The sequence below is a fragment of the Rhinoderma darwinii genome, chromosome 4, assembly GCF_050947455.1.
Source record: "Rhinoderma darwinii isolate aRhiDar2 chromosome 4, aRhiDar2.hap1, whole genome shotgun sequence".
Classification (NCBI taxonomy): Eukaryota; Metazoa; Chordata; class Amphibia; order Anura; family Rhinodermatidae; genus Rhinoderma; species Rhinoderma darwinii.
In genome coordinates, this window is record NC_134690.1 from 379,690,968 (window position 1) to 379,708,301 (window position 17,334).

Consider the following 17,334-nt stretch of genomic DNA (forward strand, 5'->3'; position numbering starts at 1 on the left):
TTGAGGGTGCACGGTATCGAAGTTTCGATGCATAATGCATCCCTAGTAGTTCCTAGGCCCCAAAGCAAAGCCTGAGACCAAGGTCCTCAAATTGAGTGCAATATAATGCACTCTCATTAGCTAATGTTGCAAAGGAATTGTGGGGCCACCTCAGGAGCGACTGCAACCTCTGAACCTCATTTACTTACAACCCTGAAAACGCACACCGCAATGTCATTGCACAGGAATAATTGATGTCACAGAACCAGGATAATGCACACGGTGATATTCAACCACAAGGAAAATAAATACAGTGATGTGACATTGTGATGTGCTGTCGTATAAAAAAAAATAAAGACATATATATATATATATATATATATATATATATATATATATATATATATATATATATATGTATATATTATACCAGTACATTATGCCTGTGAAGAATGCTATTGAGGTTTTTTTAGGCAGAGAAAATCCTCCATAGACAACTGTGAAGCCTGTGGCTCGCTGCTTGTTTTCTGCCTCCCATACAGTAGGTCTTGAGTTGCAGAAACCAGGTAAAATAAGAGGCTAAATAAAAAATAAAAATGGAGATGGATGACATGCTGGCCCTGTCTGGAACCGTGGCGTTGGTGATGTTCCATTATGTGTATTTTGGACAGAAAACTGGTTATTACTTTCAAAGTCTATTCACCTACTAATCTCACAAAGCTGAATATGTTCTAATGTTATAACCACTATATTATTAACCCCATATAAACCAGCATTTAAATCTGAGTGGAATTGTTCTTAAAGGGGTTTCCCACAAAAGTGATGACATATTTTTTATAACTTCCCGATCAGTGGGGATCCCACTGGTATGCCCTCACTAATCCTCGGATTGAAGATGCTGCAGAGCTAGTAAGGTATTGCAGCCTCTTCCCAATTTTTACCTGCACAACGATACTCCCGGCCACTCGCTGCAGGGAACTACAGGACAGCCCCATTCACGTAAACAGTCTGTGTTGCAGTTCCTTGCACAGTGAGTGGACAAGACCAGCACTATTCAGAAAAACTGCCCCATTTTTCTACAGATTAGCAGGGTTCCCAGAGGTGGGACCCTTAGGGTAGGAACACACACGGCGTATTCAGGGCGGATACACTGTGTCAAACTGCGCAGCACATACGCCCTGAACACCGCAGAGAATGCCGTCCGAAATCCCGCACCACACTGTGGTGCGTTTTTTCGGGCGTAAATTCCGCTGCGTAAATTATTGCACATACTTACCCCTTCCCTCCTCTGACGTTCGCTCCGGGCCTCCCTGGATGACGTTGTAGTCCGTGTGACCGCTGAAGCCTACGATTGGCTTCAGCGGTCACATGGCCTGCAACGTCATCCAGGGAGGCAAGACTGAAGTAGCAGGGAACTCTGGGTAAGTATAACTTTATTTTTTTTCTTTCTTGCGATTTTTCCAAATATTGCAATACACACCACTTAGTTTAAGCAACTGATTGAATTCAATGGGAAAACCCGCAACGGAAGAGCTGTGAATACGCAGCATTAATGTACATGCTGTGGTTGAAAAAAACGCGCCACAGATCAATTTATGTTTTTTTCAGCTGCATTTTTCCGCAGTGTGGGGACAAGAATCGTTGAAATCTCACCCTCATTGCTGCTACTGTAAAACGCTGCGGATTTTCCACAATGATTCCGTTGCGGAAAATCTGCAGTGTTTGCGCTGTGTCTATTCTTACCCTAATGATTATGAAGTGATGGCTGATGTGCCACCATTTCTTAAGATGTGAATATCCCTTCAAGAACATTTGGTCAAGTCAGATAAGTATATAATCATGGTCCCATCTACCCTCTATAGCCGTAAAGTTACATAGAAGATTGACAGGCTGATATGTAGGCCAGTATAGTCTGGTTGTAAGAAATTGCTTCTAGCGAAGTTCCCTTCTTCAAAGACTGACATTTCATATAATAATTGCCCAACTTCCTGCAGCTGAGGAGCGGTCATCGTTCATCACCCATCACCCTTCTTTATTTCTGCATTAACCATGAATGAAGTTTTAATTTCTTCAGAGTGTATTTTAAGTAAAGCAAGCAATAAAAATCTCACATAAAACTGTTGTGGGTTTATGATGATGCTGACAAGCGCTTCTCCCTGTATGTGAATGTCACGTGGTCCTGTGAATGCTGTTGTGCAAATAATGGCTCCAGGGCACATACTGGAAAAGTGTGGGAACTTTCCAAACTCTCACCCTGAAAAGGAGCAGACAGATCTGGGAAAGTTAGACTAAGAATAAATAAATGAAAGCAGCCAAGTTTCTGGGCATCCTGGACACAATTATTTTACATTCAAAGACAATGATCAAGGAATTCTTGTCACTTTCCTGAGGAGAATAAAGTTTATTTAATAGGTATTTTATATACACCGATTAGCCATAACATTAAAACCACCTGCCTAATATTGTGTATGTTCCCATTGTGCCATCAAAACAGCTCTGACCCATCAAGGCATGGACTCCACAAGATCTCTGAAGGTGTCCTGTGGTAAATGCCACCAAGACGTTAGCAGCAGATCCGTTAAGTCCTGTAAGATGCGAGGTGGGACCTCCATGGATAGGACTTGTTTTTCCAGCACATCCCACAGATGCTCAATCGGATTGAGATCTGTGAGTTTGGATGCCAAGTCAACACATTGAACTCTTTGTCATGCTCCTCAAACCATTCTTGTATTGTCTTCAATTTTTCCAGTGTGGCAGACCGCATGATCCTGCTGAAAGAGACCACTGCCACTAGGACATAATGCAGCCATGAAGGGGTGTACTTGGTCTGCAACAATGTTTTGGTAGGTGGTACGCGACATGCTAAAGTAAAATCCACATGAATGCCAGGATCCAAGCAGAAAATTGCCCAGAGCATTAAACTGACTCCGCCGGCTTGTCTTCTTCCCTTAGTGCATCCTGGTGCCATCTCTTCTACAGGTAAGTGGCCATAAGCACCCAGTCGTCGACATGATGTAAAATAAAAATTAATCAGACCAGGCCACCTTCTTTCATTGCTCCATTTTCCAGTTTTAATGCTCGTCGGTGAATGGGTCAGAATGGGCACTCTGACAGTGTGGCAACCCTGCCCCAAATGCAGCGAGCTGTGAAGCATTGTGTGTTCTGACACCTTTCTATCATAGCCAGCAGTAACTTTTTCAGCAATTTGGGCTATGGTAGCTCCTCCGTGGGATCAGACCAGATGGGTTAGCCTTCTCACCCCCATGTGCATCAAGGAACTTTGGGCACCCATGACGCTGTTGCCGGTTCACTTGTTGCCGTTCCTTGAACCCCTTTTGGCAGGGACTAAGAACTGACTGTTCCCTTGCTGCCTAATATGTCACCCCTTGACAGGTGCCATTGTAACAAGATTATCAATGTTATTCACTTCATCTATTATTGGTTTTGATGTCATGGCTGATCAGTGTATATAAGTGGCTGGCTGCCTGGCACAATTCATCAGCTAAGCTAAGCTTAGCTGATGAATTGAGCCAGGCAGCCAGCCCCTTCATCTGCATCATCGACACACAAACAGGAGGGGAGAGCTCCTTCCTGCCAGAGCCTGTGTCAGCGCGTCACCACAAGTATGACCGCTCTGAACCTCCGGGTCCATGCGACTGAAATCCTGCGATCTGTGCACTTTTGGAAAAGAAAGTATTTTACAAAGTTTATTCATTTAAAAAAGGAAAAATAATAAATCGTTTTTATTTTTGTTGGACAACCCCTTTGAATAAGACTACAATTAGCCTCCCCCAGCCCTAAATGGCTGATAAGATAGGACAATAGCTTGCATTGCACAGTAAATGAAGATAAAATAAACCTTAGGTTTAGTGACTATTTAAACTAAGATACTGGTTTAATGAAATCTCTCTTACACTCAGTGCAGAAATATTTTTTTACTACAAGAAAAGCTATGTAACATATGCGGCTCTTCACGTAATATAAACACAACTTCAGTGGAGCATTAATTTCTCAGGGTAACAGGATTTTTCAGATGCCTTCAATGGCCCATTCATAAACATTTGTAAAAAGTTTCAAAATCTTGACCCTAAAAAAAGGAACACTTAGGAGGGAGGGAGACGGAAAATATTAAGAAATGATTTCTAGGAAAATGTCTTCGAAAAGCAAACCGCAGTCTCATAATGCCAAAGAGGTGAACATGATAATAGTGTGTATTATATATTCTTTATGGACCTTACAGTAGCTGTGAACTTTAGGCTCAAATGTCAGGATTTATCATTGTAGTGTCAGGATTTATCATTGTAGTGTCAGCTAGTGCTCCAACCTCAAGGTTTCTGACCTGGCTGTGTCCATTTGTAAGTATGGCCTTTTTCGGTGGTTTTGTATATGTCCCCTTGTTTTTATCGGTTCTGTTGTTAGAAAGGTCCCCTAACAATAAGCTTATAACAAAGTGTCCTCCTGTTGAGACCACCAGCAATCGGCTGTAATCTGTGGCGAAACCTGGCAGTAATTGTTCAATTTCCCTGCAGCGCTACCACAGGGGAAATTAAGCATTACACAGTTCCCATTCATAGTAATGTGTTGTCTGCAAAATGTAGGACAGGTCCTCCAGTGTGAACGACGTTCTTTGCAACTGCTCTCCACTAGAGATAAGAATCCTGAACAAGGGACTCCCACTCTATTAATTAGAATTTCCAAATAAGGTATATAAAAATGATTTTTTTTAAACTAGACAACTCCTTTAAAGGGATTTACCCTCCAAAGACATTTATGGCATATTCATAGGATATACCATGAATGTCTGATAGGTGGGGGTTACACCTATCAGTAGATTCATAGTTACATAGTTACATAGTTTGTACGGTTGAAAAAAGACACATGTCCATCAAGTTCAACCAAGGGATGGGAAAGGGGAAGTGGGATGGGAAAGGGGAAGTAAAAAATTTCTACACATAGCAGTTAATATTTTTTTGTTCTATGAAATTATCTAAGCCTTTTTTAAAGCCATCTACTGTGTGTCCCCTGACCCCAATTTGCCTGGTAAGGTAAGCACCGGCCGCCACATCCATTTGGATAAGCTCCCTGTAGTGCCGGCTAAAGGCAGCCAGAATTTTATTATTTAACTATGCATAAAATTTGAAGCTCTGTATAAGAAAAATGGAGCTTCAGCCTCAATGAAGACCTTAGAAATGTATTAGGTTAGAATGCTCAGTGGCGGATCCCCATATGGGCGTTTCGGGCGGTCGCCCGGGGCCCAAGGCTTGCAGGGGGGCCCATAGCTTCCCACACCGCACACAAGTGAAACAAAACTCTCCAGGGCTGCTGCTGCCGGCCGCATTCTAGAGGCGGGGGGAATGTGCAGGGGGAGTCAATTGCGGCCAGGGAACAGGGGCACAGCACATCAGCTGTAGAGAGCAGACTGTCAGAGATTGTGATGGGCAGGTGCTGGAGTCTCCCTGACAGTCAGCTCCTCTGTGTTGCTGTACACTGTCCCTCCTGTCTAAACCTCCAGCAGCTGCCTGATAACGGCAAAACTGAAACTAGAGGGTGAAGGACCTGTGGTGACGTCACAGTCACATGATTAAGGTCCTGGAGGCTGCCAGAGACAAGCACCGCAGAGGAAGAGACGTGTGTGTGTGTGTGTGTGTGTGTGTGTGTGTGTGTGTGTGTGTGGTGTGTGTGGTGTGTGTGGTGTGTGTGTGGTGTGTGTGTGTGTGTGTGTGTGTGTGTGTGTGTTAATGTAAGTCTATATAGTGTGTGCTGTGTATATAGTGTCTATAATGTAAGTCTATGTAGTGTGTGTGTGTCATAATGTAAGTCTATATAGTGTGTGCTGTGTATATAGTGTGTGCTGTGTATATAGTGTGTGCTGTGTATATAGTGTGTGCTGTGTATATAGTGTGTGCTGTGTATATAGTGTGTGCTGTGTATATAGTGTGTGCTGTGTATATAGTGTGTGCTGTGTTTATAGTGTCTATAATGTAAGTCTATATAGTGTGTGTGGTTTGAATATATAGTGCGTGGTGTTAGTGTGAATTGTATATAGGGTGTTTAATCTCACATTTTTTGTGTGCAAAATAATTTCCCACCCATAGAGCCCTCTGCAGTAAGTCAGATGCTCAGAACACCCCCTGCAGTATAATCTCCCCCATGGAGCCCTCAGTAGTTATTATTCTGCGGGGGGGGGGTCAGAGCGTTTGATTGACTGTTCAGGGTTCTATAGGGGAATAACTCCTCCCCCCCCCCAAGAGCCATAAGGGCGGATTTACACAAACGTGTAATTCGTCCGTGCAACGCGCGTGCTCTTCACGCGCGTCGCACGGACCTATGCAAGTATATGGGGCAGTGCAGACTGTCAGTGATTTTTGCGCAGCGTGAGTCCGCTGCGTAAAACTGACGACATGTCCTATATTTCTGCGTTTTTTTGCGCATCACGCACCCATTGAAGTCAATGGGTGCGTGAAAATCACGCATGCCACACGGAGGCACCTCCGTGGGACGTGCGTGATTTGCTCAACAGCAGTATTGATTGACTGTTCAGGGTTCTATAGGGGAATAACTCCTCCCCCCCCCCAAGAGCCATAAGGGCGGATTTACACGAACGTGTAATTCGTCCGTGCAACGCGCGTGCTCTTCACGCGCGTCGCACGGACCTATGCAAGTATATGGGGCAGTGCAGACTGTCAGTGATTTTTGCGCAGCGTGAGTCCGCTGCGTAAAACTGACGACATGTCCTATATTTCTGCGTTTTTTTGCGCATCACGCACCCATTGAAGTCAATGGGTGCGTGAAAATCACGCATGCCACACGGAGGCACCTCCGTGGGACGTGCGTGATTTGCTCAACAGCAGTATAACTATGATTGCAAACAGAAAAGCACCAGGTGCTACAAACATACAAACAGAGTGTCATAATGATGGCGGGTGCGCGAAAGGCACGCAGCCGCGCATCATATGGTGATGACACACGGAGCTGTTAAGTGCCTTTTGCGCGCGCAAAACGCCGCATTTTTTGTGTGCGCAAAACGCACACGCTCGTGTAAATCCGCCCTAAGTGTCAGACACTTAGACCCTCCCATAGGGCACTCAGCAGTCAGTCAGATGCACTGGGGAGGGGTGTCTGACTGCTTAAAGGGTAACTAACGAAACTTTTTAAAAAAAATTACATGTCATAGTGACATGTCAAATGTTCTAATCGGTGGGGGTCCGGGCACTGAGACCCCACCAATCGCTGAAACAAAGTGGCAGAAGCGCTCAGGTGAGTGCTTTGCCACTTTGTTTCTGATCGTCTTTCCTCTGATAGCCGAGCATGCGGTGTATGGCACAACAGAAAGTCTATGAGTCCGTACACCACGACGAGGAAAGACAATCAGAAATGAAGTGGAACAGCGCTCACCCGGGCACTCCTGCTGCTTTGTTTTAGTGATCGGTGGTGGTCTCAATGCTGAGACCCCCATCAATCAAAACTTCTGACATATCACTCTCACTATGACACGCCAAATGTTTTTTAAAAGTTTAGTTACCTCTTGGGGACTGAATTTATTGGTTTGAGTTAATGTATGGGCCTGGGTCTTAATTTGCTTAGGGGTCTGGGGTATAAGACAATTTATGGTGTTTATTTCTGAATTTTTATGTTGCTATAGACGCTGAAAATGGCTACAGAATCAAGGGGAAAAGATTTCTCATCAGGAAACTGCAGTCATCAGGAGAAGTCGCCATAGCGGTCTGCGTCAGATGGAGAAGAAAAGAGAACGACCCATCAGTGAAGACATCTCCTGTGAGTCATTGCATTTATCTGTCCCCTCTCCTGACATGTCAGTTATCGGAAATCCTTGTATTCCACATAAAGTCTTTGTGTACCCAGAACTAATAGACACATGCGTGTTACCATTCCCCTTGTCAGGAGGATGTGTCCCCTACACAGTGTGATACTGTCAGCGATGGTTGGAGACTGTCAGTGTGTAGGGACACAGCCCTTTGACAAGGGGAATCGTAGCACTCATTTGTCAATGCTCACACAGAAAGGTAGTGTTTAATATAGACATGACGTGGCAGGGCGGTGGTGGAGAAGGGGGCCCAAGCTTGTGGAACAGCCCAGGGCCCATGGTTTACTTAATCCGCCACTGAGAATGCTGGACGACATTGTATTAAAAGTGGACATTTACTTTACATGTGTGGGAAGATATAGATATAGAAGTACTAAATTTATCATTTAAAAGGAGTTTTTCTACTGGACAACCCCTGTCCATATGCCATATGCATGCGCAGGCCCCTCTCTACTACTTTAAAATCTGGGATAAAAAGACGCATGATCAAGTTGCATGAAAATTGTGCTAAAGTCTCATGTGTGATTTTAATGCGCAACTGGGAATTGCGAGACCAATGTCACAAAGTCATCCTGTTTATAGCCTAATAGAGAAAAATATAGCAAGACTTGAAGCCTTCAGATTTACCAAAATAAAATAATTTCTCTCTCTCAGTTTTTCTCTTATTTTTTATTGTGGAAATATAAATAACAATTGTATAGGCTTTTTCTTTTTTTATTGCCTTGATTGTTTTGTAGCAGTCACATATATTTCCCTTTTCTCTGCTGAAAGCGGGACATACATCAGGTTAATGCGACACATTCAGTCCACCGGGCATGCGTAAATAAGGGTTGTCTTTATGAAGGGTCAGGAAGTCCCTGTAAATGTGGAATCTAATGGCCCAAACAATGAAACCGATCTGTCACCTCTTAAAATATTCTCTAGATAATGTCAGGTTTTCTTTTGTCCTCAGACTCCCTCCAGCTATGTCTGTTGGGCTCCTAGCAAATATGAGAAATTTTCTGAAACTTCACATTTTTCAAATTAAATATTAAATTAAACAGTGCAATACTTAAAGGATAATGTGTTCATCCAGACAAAAATGTCTTTGGGAGAAGAAAATAACCAAGTATAATAATAACAACAACAACAAAGTATAATATATAACATACATAATAATAACAACAAACTCTAATATATAATAATAATAATAATAACAACAACAAAGTATAATACAGAACATACATAATACTAACAAAGTCTAATATAGAATAATAATAATAACAGCAACAACAAAATTATTATATAATAATAATAATAACAACAACAAAGTATAATATATATAATAACGAAAGATAATATATAAAATAACAAGAAAGTATAATATATATAATAACAAAATATTTTATATATATATATATATATATATATATATATATATAATAACGAAGTATAATATAATGAAGTATAATATATAATAATAACAAAGTATAATATATAATTATGTATAGTAAATAATAACAACGAAGTATAATATATAATAATAATAATAATAATAATAATAATAAAGTGTAATATATAACATAAGGAAGTATAACATATAAGAACTAAATATAATATGTAATAATAATGAAATATAGGATACAATATAGTATAATATAACCACGTATAATATATCTAATAATAATTAGTCACTTATTCTGCCACAATCCTCTGATGTGAAGGATCCTTTGTTAAAAAACCATGCAAGCAAGAGCAATATGTTTTGGATGGGGTTACCTTTTAATTCTTGCACGATACCATGCATGTACATCATGGTGATCACATGGGCATAACAGCTGAGCCTGCATGATCATCAGCGGGAGGGCACTGTGAAGCCCCATAGACATGTGTTGCAGTAGTCCCTATCCCCAGCGTTAGTACTTAGTATGATAGTATAATTTTATTGGATATATTCGTCTCTCTGGATTCCAGCTCAAAGTGGGGGCTCGTGGACTCTTTGCCGAGTGTTGTTACATTTAGTTTTTTCCTTCTGTTTGAAATTATTTTGTACTGTTGTTACAACAACAATATTCCTAAGAGCAGATTAACCATAAATGTATAAAATCAACAAACAAGCAGTTATATATATAAAGCACAAAGACTAAATAATAAACGTGAGCATTGAATATATACACAGCCATTGACAGCGCCCAATGAACTGTCCGAACTTATGACACACGGCTAGAATGTTTTTTGTCCAGCACTAAACATGTTCTTTAATAACAGTAGTTTTAGAGTTTTTCTTTTAGGGCAATGCAAATATAAAATCAGGTTGATCAGTGGGATCGCTGACATGATAGTACTCGGCTGTGTATCAGTTTCTACAAGGGCACTGACTATTCATGTTAAATAACTCCACTTGCATGAATTTGTAGCCTGGGTGTTGTACCTTTTGTGGTGAAGGTTTTTCCCAGGAACTCTGGTCTAACATCAGTTGGCTTCCTGTGGTTCTAGTCAGTCCGAAGGGAAATGAGATGATTGTGCTAACCATAGCCTGATGCAGCTGCGTGTGACCTTTTTGAAAAATAACCATTATCTTTGGTGACAAAACCTTTCAACCTAGACACTTTTATGTAAAGCGATTGTTAAAGGAGTTGTACATGATTATAAAAACATGGCGGCTTTCTTCCACAAATAGTGCCAGGTAGGGGTACAGTGGTGTCAGATAATTTACCAACCCTGAGCCCATCGAACAAAGTTAGGGGAGTCCTGGTAGGCATTCCATGGCTACCATAAGATCCTTAATGCCTGTGAGGTCTTTCTTTCCGAGGCTATTATGTTTACAGTTGAGTGACATGGACAATCTATAACCGGGAATGCCTCACATTTTAAACAACTACCAGCAAAAAAAATGCTGGTGAATACTCTCAGACTGATGGAGCTGTTACTGAGAATGGTGGTTCTCAACAGGAATAGCTGGTCTTTTGGAATATAGTGTACCTAGCTACTCAAGACGCTATCTGGTGCCTTAGGTTTATTTCAAACCCAGGACCCCATAACTGCAAGGCAACAGTGCTATCTACTGAGCCACCATGGTGCCATTTAATTAAGTTTTGTGTTTCCTCAAATTATAATATACATTGTTTAGCCATAATATTAAAACCACCTGCCTAATACTGCGTAGATTCTCCTTGTGCTGCCAAAACAGCTCTGACCCGTCGAGGCATGGACGCCACAAGACCTCTGAAGGTGTCCTGTGGTATCTTTCAGCGAATTCCTTTAGTCCTGTAAGTTGTGAGGTGGGGCTTCCATGGAATGGATTTGTTTTTCCAGCACATCCCACAAATACTGAATCGGATTGAGTTCTGGACTAATTTGGAGGCCAAGTCAAGACTTTAAACTCTTTGTCATGTTCTTCAAACCATTCCTGAACAATTTTTGCGGTGTGGCAGGCAGGATATCCTGATAAAAGATGGCACTGCTATTAGATAGTACTGGTAAAGGAGTGTACTAGGTCTGAAACAATGTTTAGGTAGGTGGTACTTGTCAAAGTAACATCCAAATGAATGCCAGGACTCAAGGTTTCCAAGCAGAACGTTGCCCAGAGCATCACACTGGCGCCACTCGTCCACATGATGTAAAAGAAAAGTCAGAATAGGCAGGCCACCTTCTTCCATGGCTCCATGGTCCAGTTCTAATGCTCAGGTGCCCATTGTAGGCGCTTTTGGCGGTTGACATGGGTCAGCATGGGTACTCTAAACGATCTGCAGCTCCAAACAACAACAAGCTGCGATGCACTGTGTGTTTTGACACCTTTTTATCAGAACCAGTATTAAAGGAGTATTCCCATCTCCACAGCATATGCCATAAATGTCTAAAACATGCAAGTACCACCTCTGGATCCCATATCCATCTCTAGAATGGGGTCCCTGACCCCGTCCTACCTTTTGACGCTGAGCTCCGCCCACTGGCTGATGAGGCGGCAGGGATTTCCGGAAACAGCAGAGATTTTAAAATGGTAAGATATTAAAGAATGAAATTAGAAGAAAAAAAATATTAGAAAGTTGCAGAACTTATAATAACTTCTGAGTACACAATGATTAAGTGTTTTTTTTACATACAACCAGAAAACCCCTTTTAGTTTCAAATATTTTTAATATAATTCAGAACATTTACAGTATTAACAACTTTATTCTGTCGCGACCAGAGTTCTGTACATTCTCCACATCCGTTAGCCCCGTAAATAACCATATTCATTATAAAAAAAAATAATGAAGATATAAATAGTAATTATATTGATATTTTATGTTGGCAAATCACAGTACTGCAGCATCATTTTCACATGGCAAAATTAAAATTCTTAAAAAATATATTATTTGACTGAAATGTTCTATTTTTATTTAACTTTAAATACAGTTGTATTCTAATATTCATTATGTGATGATTCCTTACAAAATAGTTGATTTTCTCTAGTGGAAATCTCAATGACAAAACATCCACTAATTATTAACTAAAGTCTGTGCTGCCCTATGGCGCTTCTATACGACACCACATTGGTGAGAATACCTCAGTAATACGACGTCTGACAGATCATGCCATGAATCCGACAGAAAAAACGTACTCCTTTTTGCCATATTTTAGTTAAAGTTTTGTGTGCAGACATTTGTGATATAATTACTGCAGAGGAAAAACTGATCCCGTAGTTCCAAAAATTTTGAAGTATAAAAAGTTTCCTACTTATAGAATTTATTTTTTAAATTACAATAACATTTTCATCGTAAAATGATTTATGAAGATAATTACAAAATTAAAATCTCATTCAGGTATTGCAAAAATTCTTTGGTCTGAATAAATGGAATGTTCAGGGTTTTGGAGAATTCTTTACAGTTCACGAGGAATAATGGTGAACGGGGCTACTGGGCTGCTGGACTCCAGGTCTAGTGCAGATATAAAACATTCTACAGCATCTTCATGCTTCCCCTGATCTTGTAAAACCTCCCCCAGTCCATTCCAAGCATCATGTGAAGTGCTCTGAATTTGTACAGCATCTCGGAAATACTTCTCGGCCAGTGTGTTCCGACCAAGTCTATTCAGTATAAGCCCCTGGAAGAAAACAAAAACAGGACTTTATGAGGCAAAGTGATTTATGTCACTAGGGTTTTAACACCAACTTGACAATTAACCAGTCCAATATCTGCTTTTTTGGTGTTATTTATGAATCAGCCAACTCCTCATTTGTTGCCATAGCCCACTGTCCCAATTCTGGTAAATGACCAATAAAGTCTCGAAAAAATTGTAAGAGTAGTTTGAAGAAATTTGCAAGACTAGAATTTGAAAAGTGTAGATTTAACAGTTATAAGATTTTATTCTGAAATGACTTTTATTATTTTGGGCTGTCCATTACACTAGCGCTTGGTTTGAAAGATAAAAGACCAAGAATACTATGGACGAAAAAGAAGTGAATTTTTGATTAAACCAAAGGTTTTTTTTCATGGACTTTAATATTGATGACCTAGAATTAGGATAGACTAACAATATTTGATCATAGAGGTCTGACCCCCGTTGATCAGCTGGATGAAGTGGCCATGGTATCCTTGGGATTGAAATTAAAAAAGTGCAGAGTTGAAGAATAAAAGGACAATCATTACCAATTGGAACAAAAAATTGAGAAGCCTCAAGACCAAAACATTCTAGAGATGAATTCTCAACATAGTTTCACAGTATAACGTATAATATATATTCCATGATTTGCTCCACAATCAGCTTTATTACTGATCACTTACCTCATGGGTGGTGTTCCCCTGGCTACATCAAGGTCATAATTGGCTTTTTTTTGGAACCATTTACATGGATATAATTATTTTTTTATTATAATTGGGTAGACTGTTTTAAACTGCTAAATTTACTTGTCTATCTACCAACACAGCTGTATGGGAAATGTGTGGATATCTCCAGAACGTTTGACTGCTGAATAATAAAGGCAGACTGACACCCACTAGATAACCAGAATATCCATTTGCAAAGTTAATTAACTCCCTATGTTCTGCATTTACATGAACGTGCAGCCGCTCGCAGGTAGTTGTCAGTTTAAAATAACTCTTAAATTGACGAGTATTGTTCATCTTGTGCTTTCGGACCTGTTTCTCCGCAACTATAGCAGCAACATACGGCGTCATTTTGATAAATGTTCCTGTCCGTCTTGGCCTTCTTCTATGTCACTGCTTGTTAGAATTTAATATGAAGCAATTAGTGGTGTATTACTCGACACCAAAAATTGCAATTTGCTGGTTTGTTTCTCTGACAGTTCAAAGACCGAAATTTACTGTTTCCTGTAATAGATCAATAAATCGTCATGTGTTTTCAAGAAAGAAACCTGGGTGGATTAAAGGAATGCAACAAATCCAAGATTTGTCAGAAAACAAAAGATTTTTAGTTAAGGAATTGGCTAAATGTTTTAAAATTAGTGTAGATAAATTATATCGGATTCCTACCCTAAGGGTATGTTCACACGCGGCAGAATGATTGCAGAAATTTCTGCGACTGAAAAATGAATTCCATACATGGGAATAGGGATGTTTCTGCAGCATGTGCGTGGATTTCTGTAAGCCCTGTCCTCTCTCAGGTGCTGGTTCATGCCGTCTCAAACCTCGACTCCCTCATCGGGGACAGGATGGCCTCAGGGCTTGTTAACCTTTCTATGCTTATTGTTTGTTGGACATAAGGGAAGCAAACTTTGTGGTGCCTGTGGAAACTTAAAAACTAATAGAAACCCAAATCAAAATAATGACCCTTGCTTGTGCCATCTCACCCTTATTCCAGGAAATGATGACTAGAGCTTTTCGCCCCTTCCTCCAATTACTGTAAGGTCATTGGGTCACTTCCCCCTACCTTGTTTGCTATTGTTAATGTGCTCATAGAAGTGGTTCCTATGCAGGGGTAACCATCTATTGGGAAGGGTAATGGGTTCAACCAGAGATATTACCCCTTCTACTGGCCCCATGGCAAATTCAGATGGTCTACCTGAGGTACAGATGCCTTTTTACACATAATATGTAAATGCATTTGAAATACCAATCACAGGAGGGCATGATGCCCAAAATTCATTGGCTTATTAGATTGGTGATGTCAGCAGGACTGGTGCAAGAGATCATACAATCTAACACAATAATGGATGAACGTACAGTACACAACCGTTTAATGGATGCAAAATTTGCCGAAGGATCTGTGAAGATCCACCGTAAGATAGCAAGAGGTGTAGCGAAAAGGAGAACAATGATATAAAATAAATACAAACAAGTTTTGTTTTAGTTTCCTTATGTTATTGTTCGTAATTATATCCAAAAAGTATTTCATTTAAGCCATTATTCCACCCGGCCACGAGCCATTAGTGTCGTCACCACAATGGCCACAGTCATGTGTTTCGATGACACATCATCACCAGACATATATATATGTAACATGTCTGGTGGGCAATACTAAAAATATTCAACTCACCTTGAAAAAGTTACAAAACTGTAGTGGATCGTTCTTTCCTGTCGCAAGTTCATTTGTATTGCAAACCCTTGATATTCTTCATTCCTGCAATTTACCTCACTTTTCTTTTAATTAAGTGCATGTCAAATATAAGCTTTCTAATGCAAATGTTTCAGGGGCATTAATTTAATGCTATTCACGCCAGGCACAGTTCACCCATCTGATTATGTAACAGATAATAATGTCTGCCACTAGAATTAAGGGAAATTTATTAATACGATGGAAATGTAACGCGCATACCTCTCTTGACACACTGTCTCCAGACACCTATTAGACATGTGACGACTTTATAAAAGCACGTTTTATTCCATACAGATCACGATGATGTTGGTTTAATATAGAAACAGTCCAGAAGTATATGTATATGGTTCAATTTATGAAATAAGATTTTATTAAGAAATTTACAGTTTGTTATAAACAATCTATGCTTTAAAGGGAATGTATCATTTTAATATTTCATTAAAACTATATAGGGAAATCTGATTTTTCAATTGTATACTTTTTAAAAATTCTATTCTTCTACATGATTCTGGGGGCAGCCATCTTTTTTGAGCCGTAAGCAGCTATTCCAGACATTTGCCTTACAGTAGCCACATGGACATAAGAAACTTCAGTTGGAAAATTACCTATTGGCTTCTATGGAAGAATCACGGAGCCCATGGGATTTTCTGTCATGGGGCCAGCAGAGGGCGGTGTGAACCCACCTTGTCACCAAGGAATTTGGCGTGGGGCTAAACTGGGGAGCGGAGTCTCAGGAAACCACTGGTCCTTACCCTTAAACCCCTGTACAGGGATCTGGAGTTTGCGGCAGGGGGACACCAGGTCGCTACCCTTAGAGTAGTCTCCCTTGGTTGACGGGCAAAATAAAAGGTGAAGTGTTAAAGCTGTGGTCTGGTATGGCAAATGGTAAGGGCAGGTGGCAAGGTTCGTAACGGGACATGCAGCTAATGGTCAGGGCAGGTGGAAGAAGTATGTCACGGGTAACTAGTCAAAACTTCAAGGAAGATGGCAGGCATGGATGGTCAAGGTATAGACTGAGGTAAAAAGAATGGGAAATCCAATAAAGGAGATAGCTGAGACTAGTGGAACACTGGGAACACTAGAAGAACAAAATTGCTCTGGCCAAGAGCAAAAAAATAAGAGGAACTTAAATACCCAGGGAAGCTGCTTGAAAGTTATTTGGATGCATACTGGCCCTTTATGAAAGCAAGGGTCAGCGGGCGCATACCGGTTCCAGTGTATAGCGACGGGGCGAGAGCAGCCGCCAGATCCTTTGCAGGAAGGAAAGGATCGGCATGGACCAGGACGCCGGGTGAGGGTAGGTACAATGCGGGGAGCGAGGGACATTACAGGCACAAGTTTAAAAATGCTTGCTCAATAATATAAAGCGTGGTCTTTGGTTTCGGTTAGTAAGGGGTGGGGCCTAACACAGAAAGCACAAGCTTTCTATATCTACTTAGCCAATAGTAGGGCTCAGAAATTATTCATTAGTGAGACTGAAATAATATTATTCTTACTAATAATACAATTATTATTAATATGTTTTTCCTAAAGACGAGATACCATTCACTGTGACATATATATGCAATAACAGAGGACAACTGGAAGGGGGTGAATACTTTTTCAAAGAGCTCTATGTTTACAGGTCTGGTAATAACAATACATATTGAATACCATATTTAATTCATCGGAATGAAAGCCTGTACGGAGACAGATTAAACATGACTTTGAGGATATATTATTGAATTATGCTGTGATTTGCAGAACCTTCGGCTCAGGGAATGTAATCTACAGTGACAGGAGTGACAACCTGTTTTACTTAACGCGAACTACCTCTAGAACATGTAAATTGGTTAAAAGCTGAAACGACAGAGAGTGAACACGTCTGCTGCATGTGATAAAGGAAGAAGGCGAAATAATGGCGACTGACAAGACCTCTTACTGGTGCTGAATCATGCCCAGGCTTCGTTCTTGCAGGTCTTTTGTCTTTTATTCTGCGTTGGCTCTTTTATTGGTCACTTGTCTTATTACCATCC

The 17,334-nt window shown here is 40.6% G+C and overlaps 1 protein-coding gene across 1 annotated transcript in view; it reads right to left on the reverse strand.

Moving 5' to 3' along the window:
• Positions 1-11,914: 11,914 nt before the first annotated feature.
• The window catches only part of TTC7A (tetratricopeptide repeat domain 7A), a 293,419-nt gene continuing 287,999 nt past the window's right edge, over positions 11,915-17,334 (reverse strand). The window contains exon 20 of the mRNA XM_075863204.1: positions 11,915-12,868. Within this exon, the coding sequence (XP_075719319.1) occupies positions 12,647-12,868 (222 nt within the window). The 3' untranslated portion in view covers positions 11,915-12,646. The remainder of the gene's footprint in view (positions 12,869-17,334) is intronic.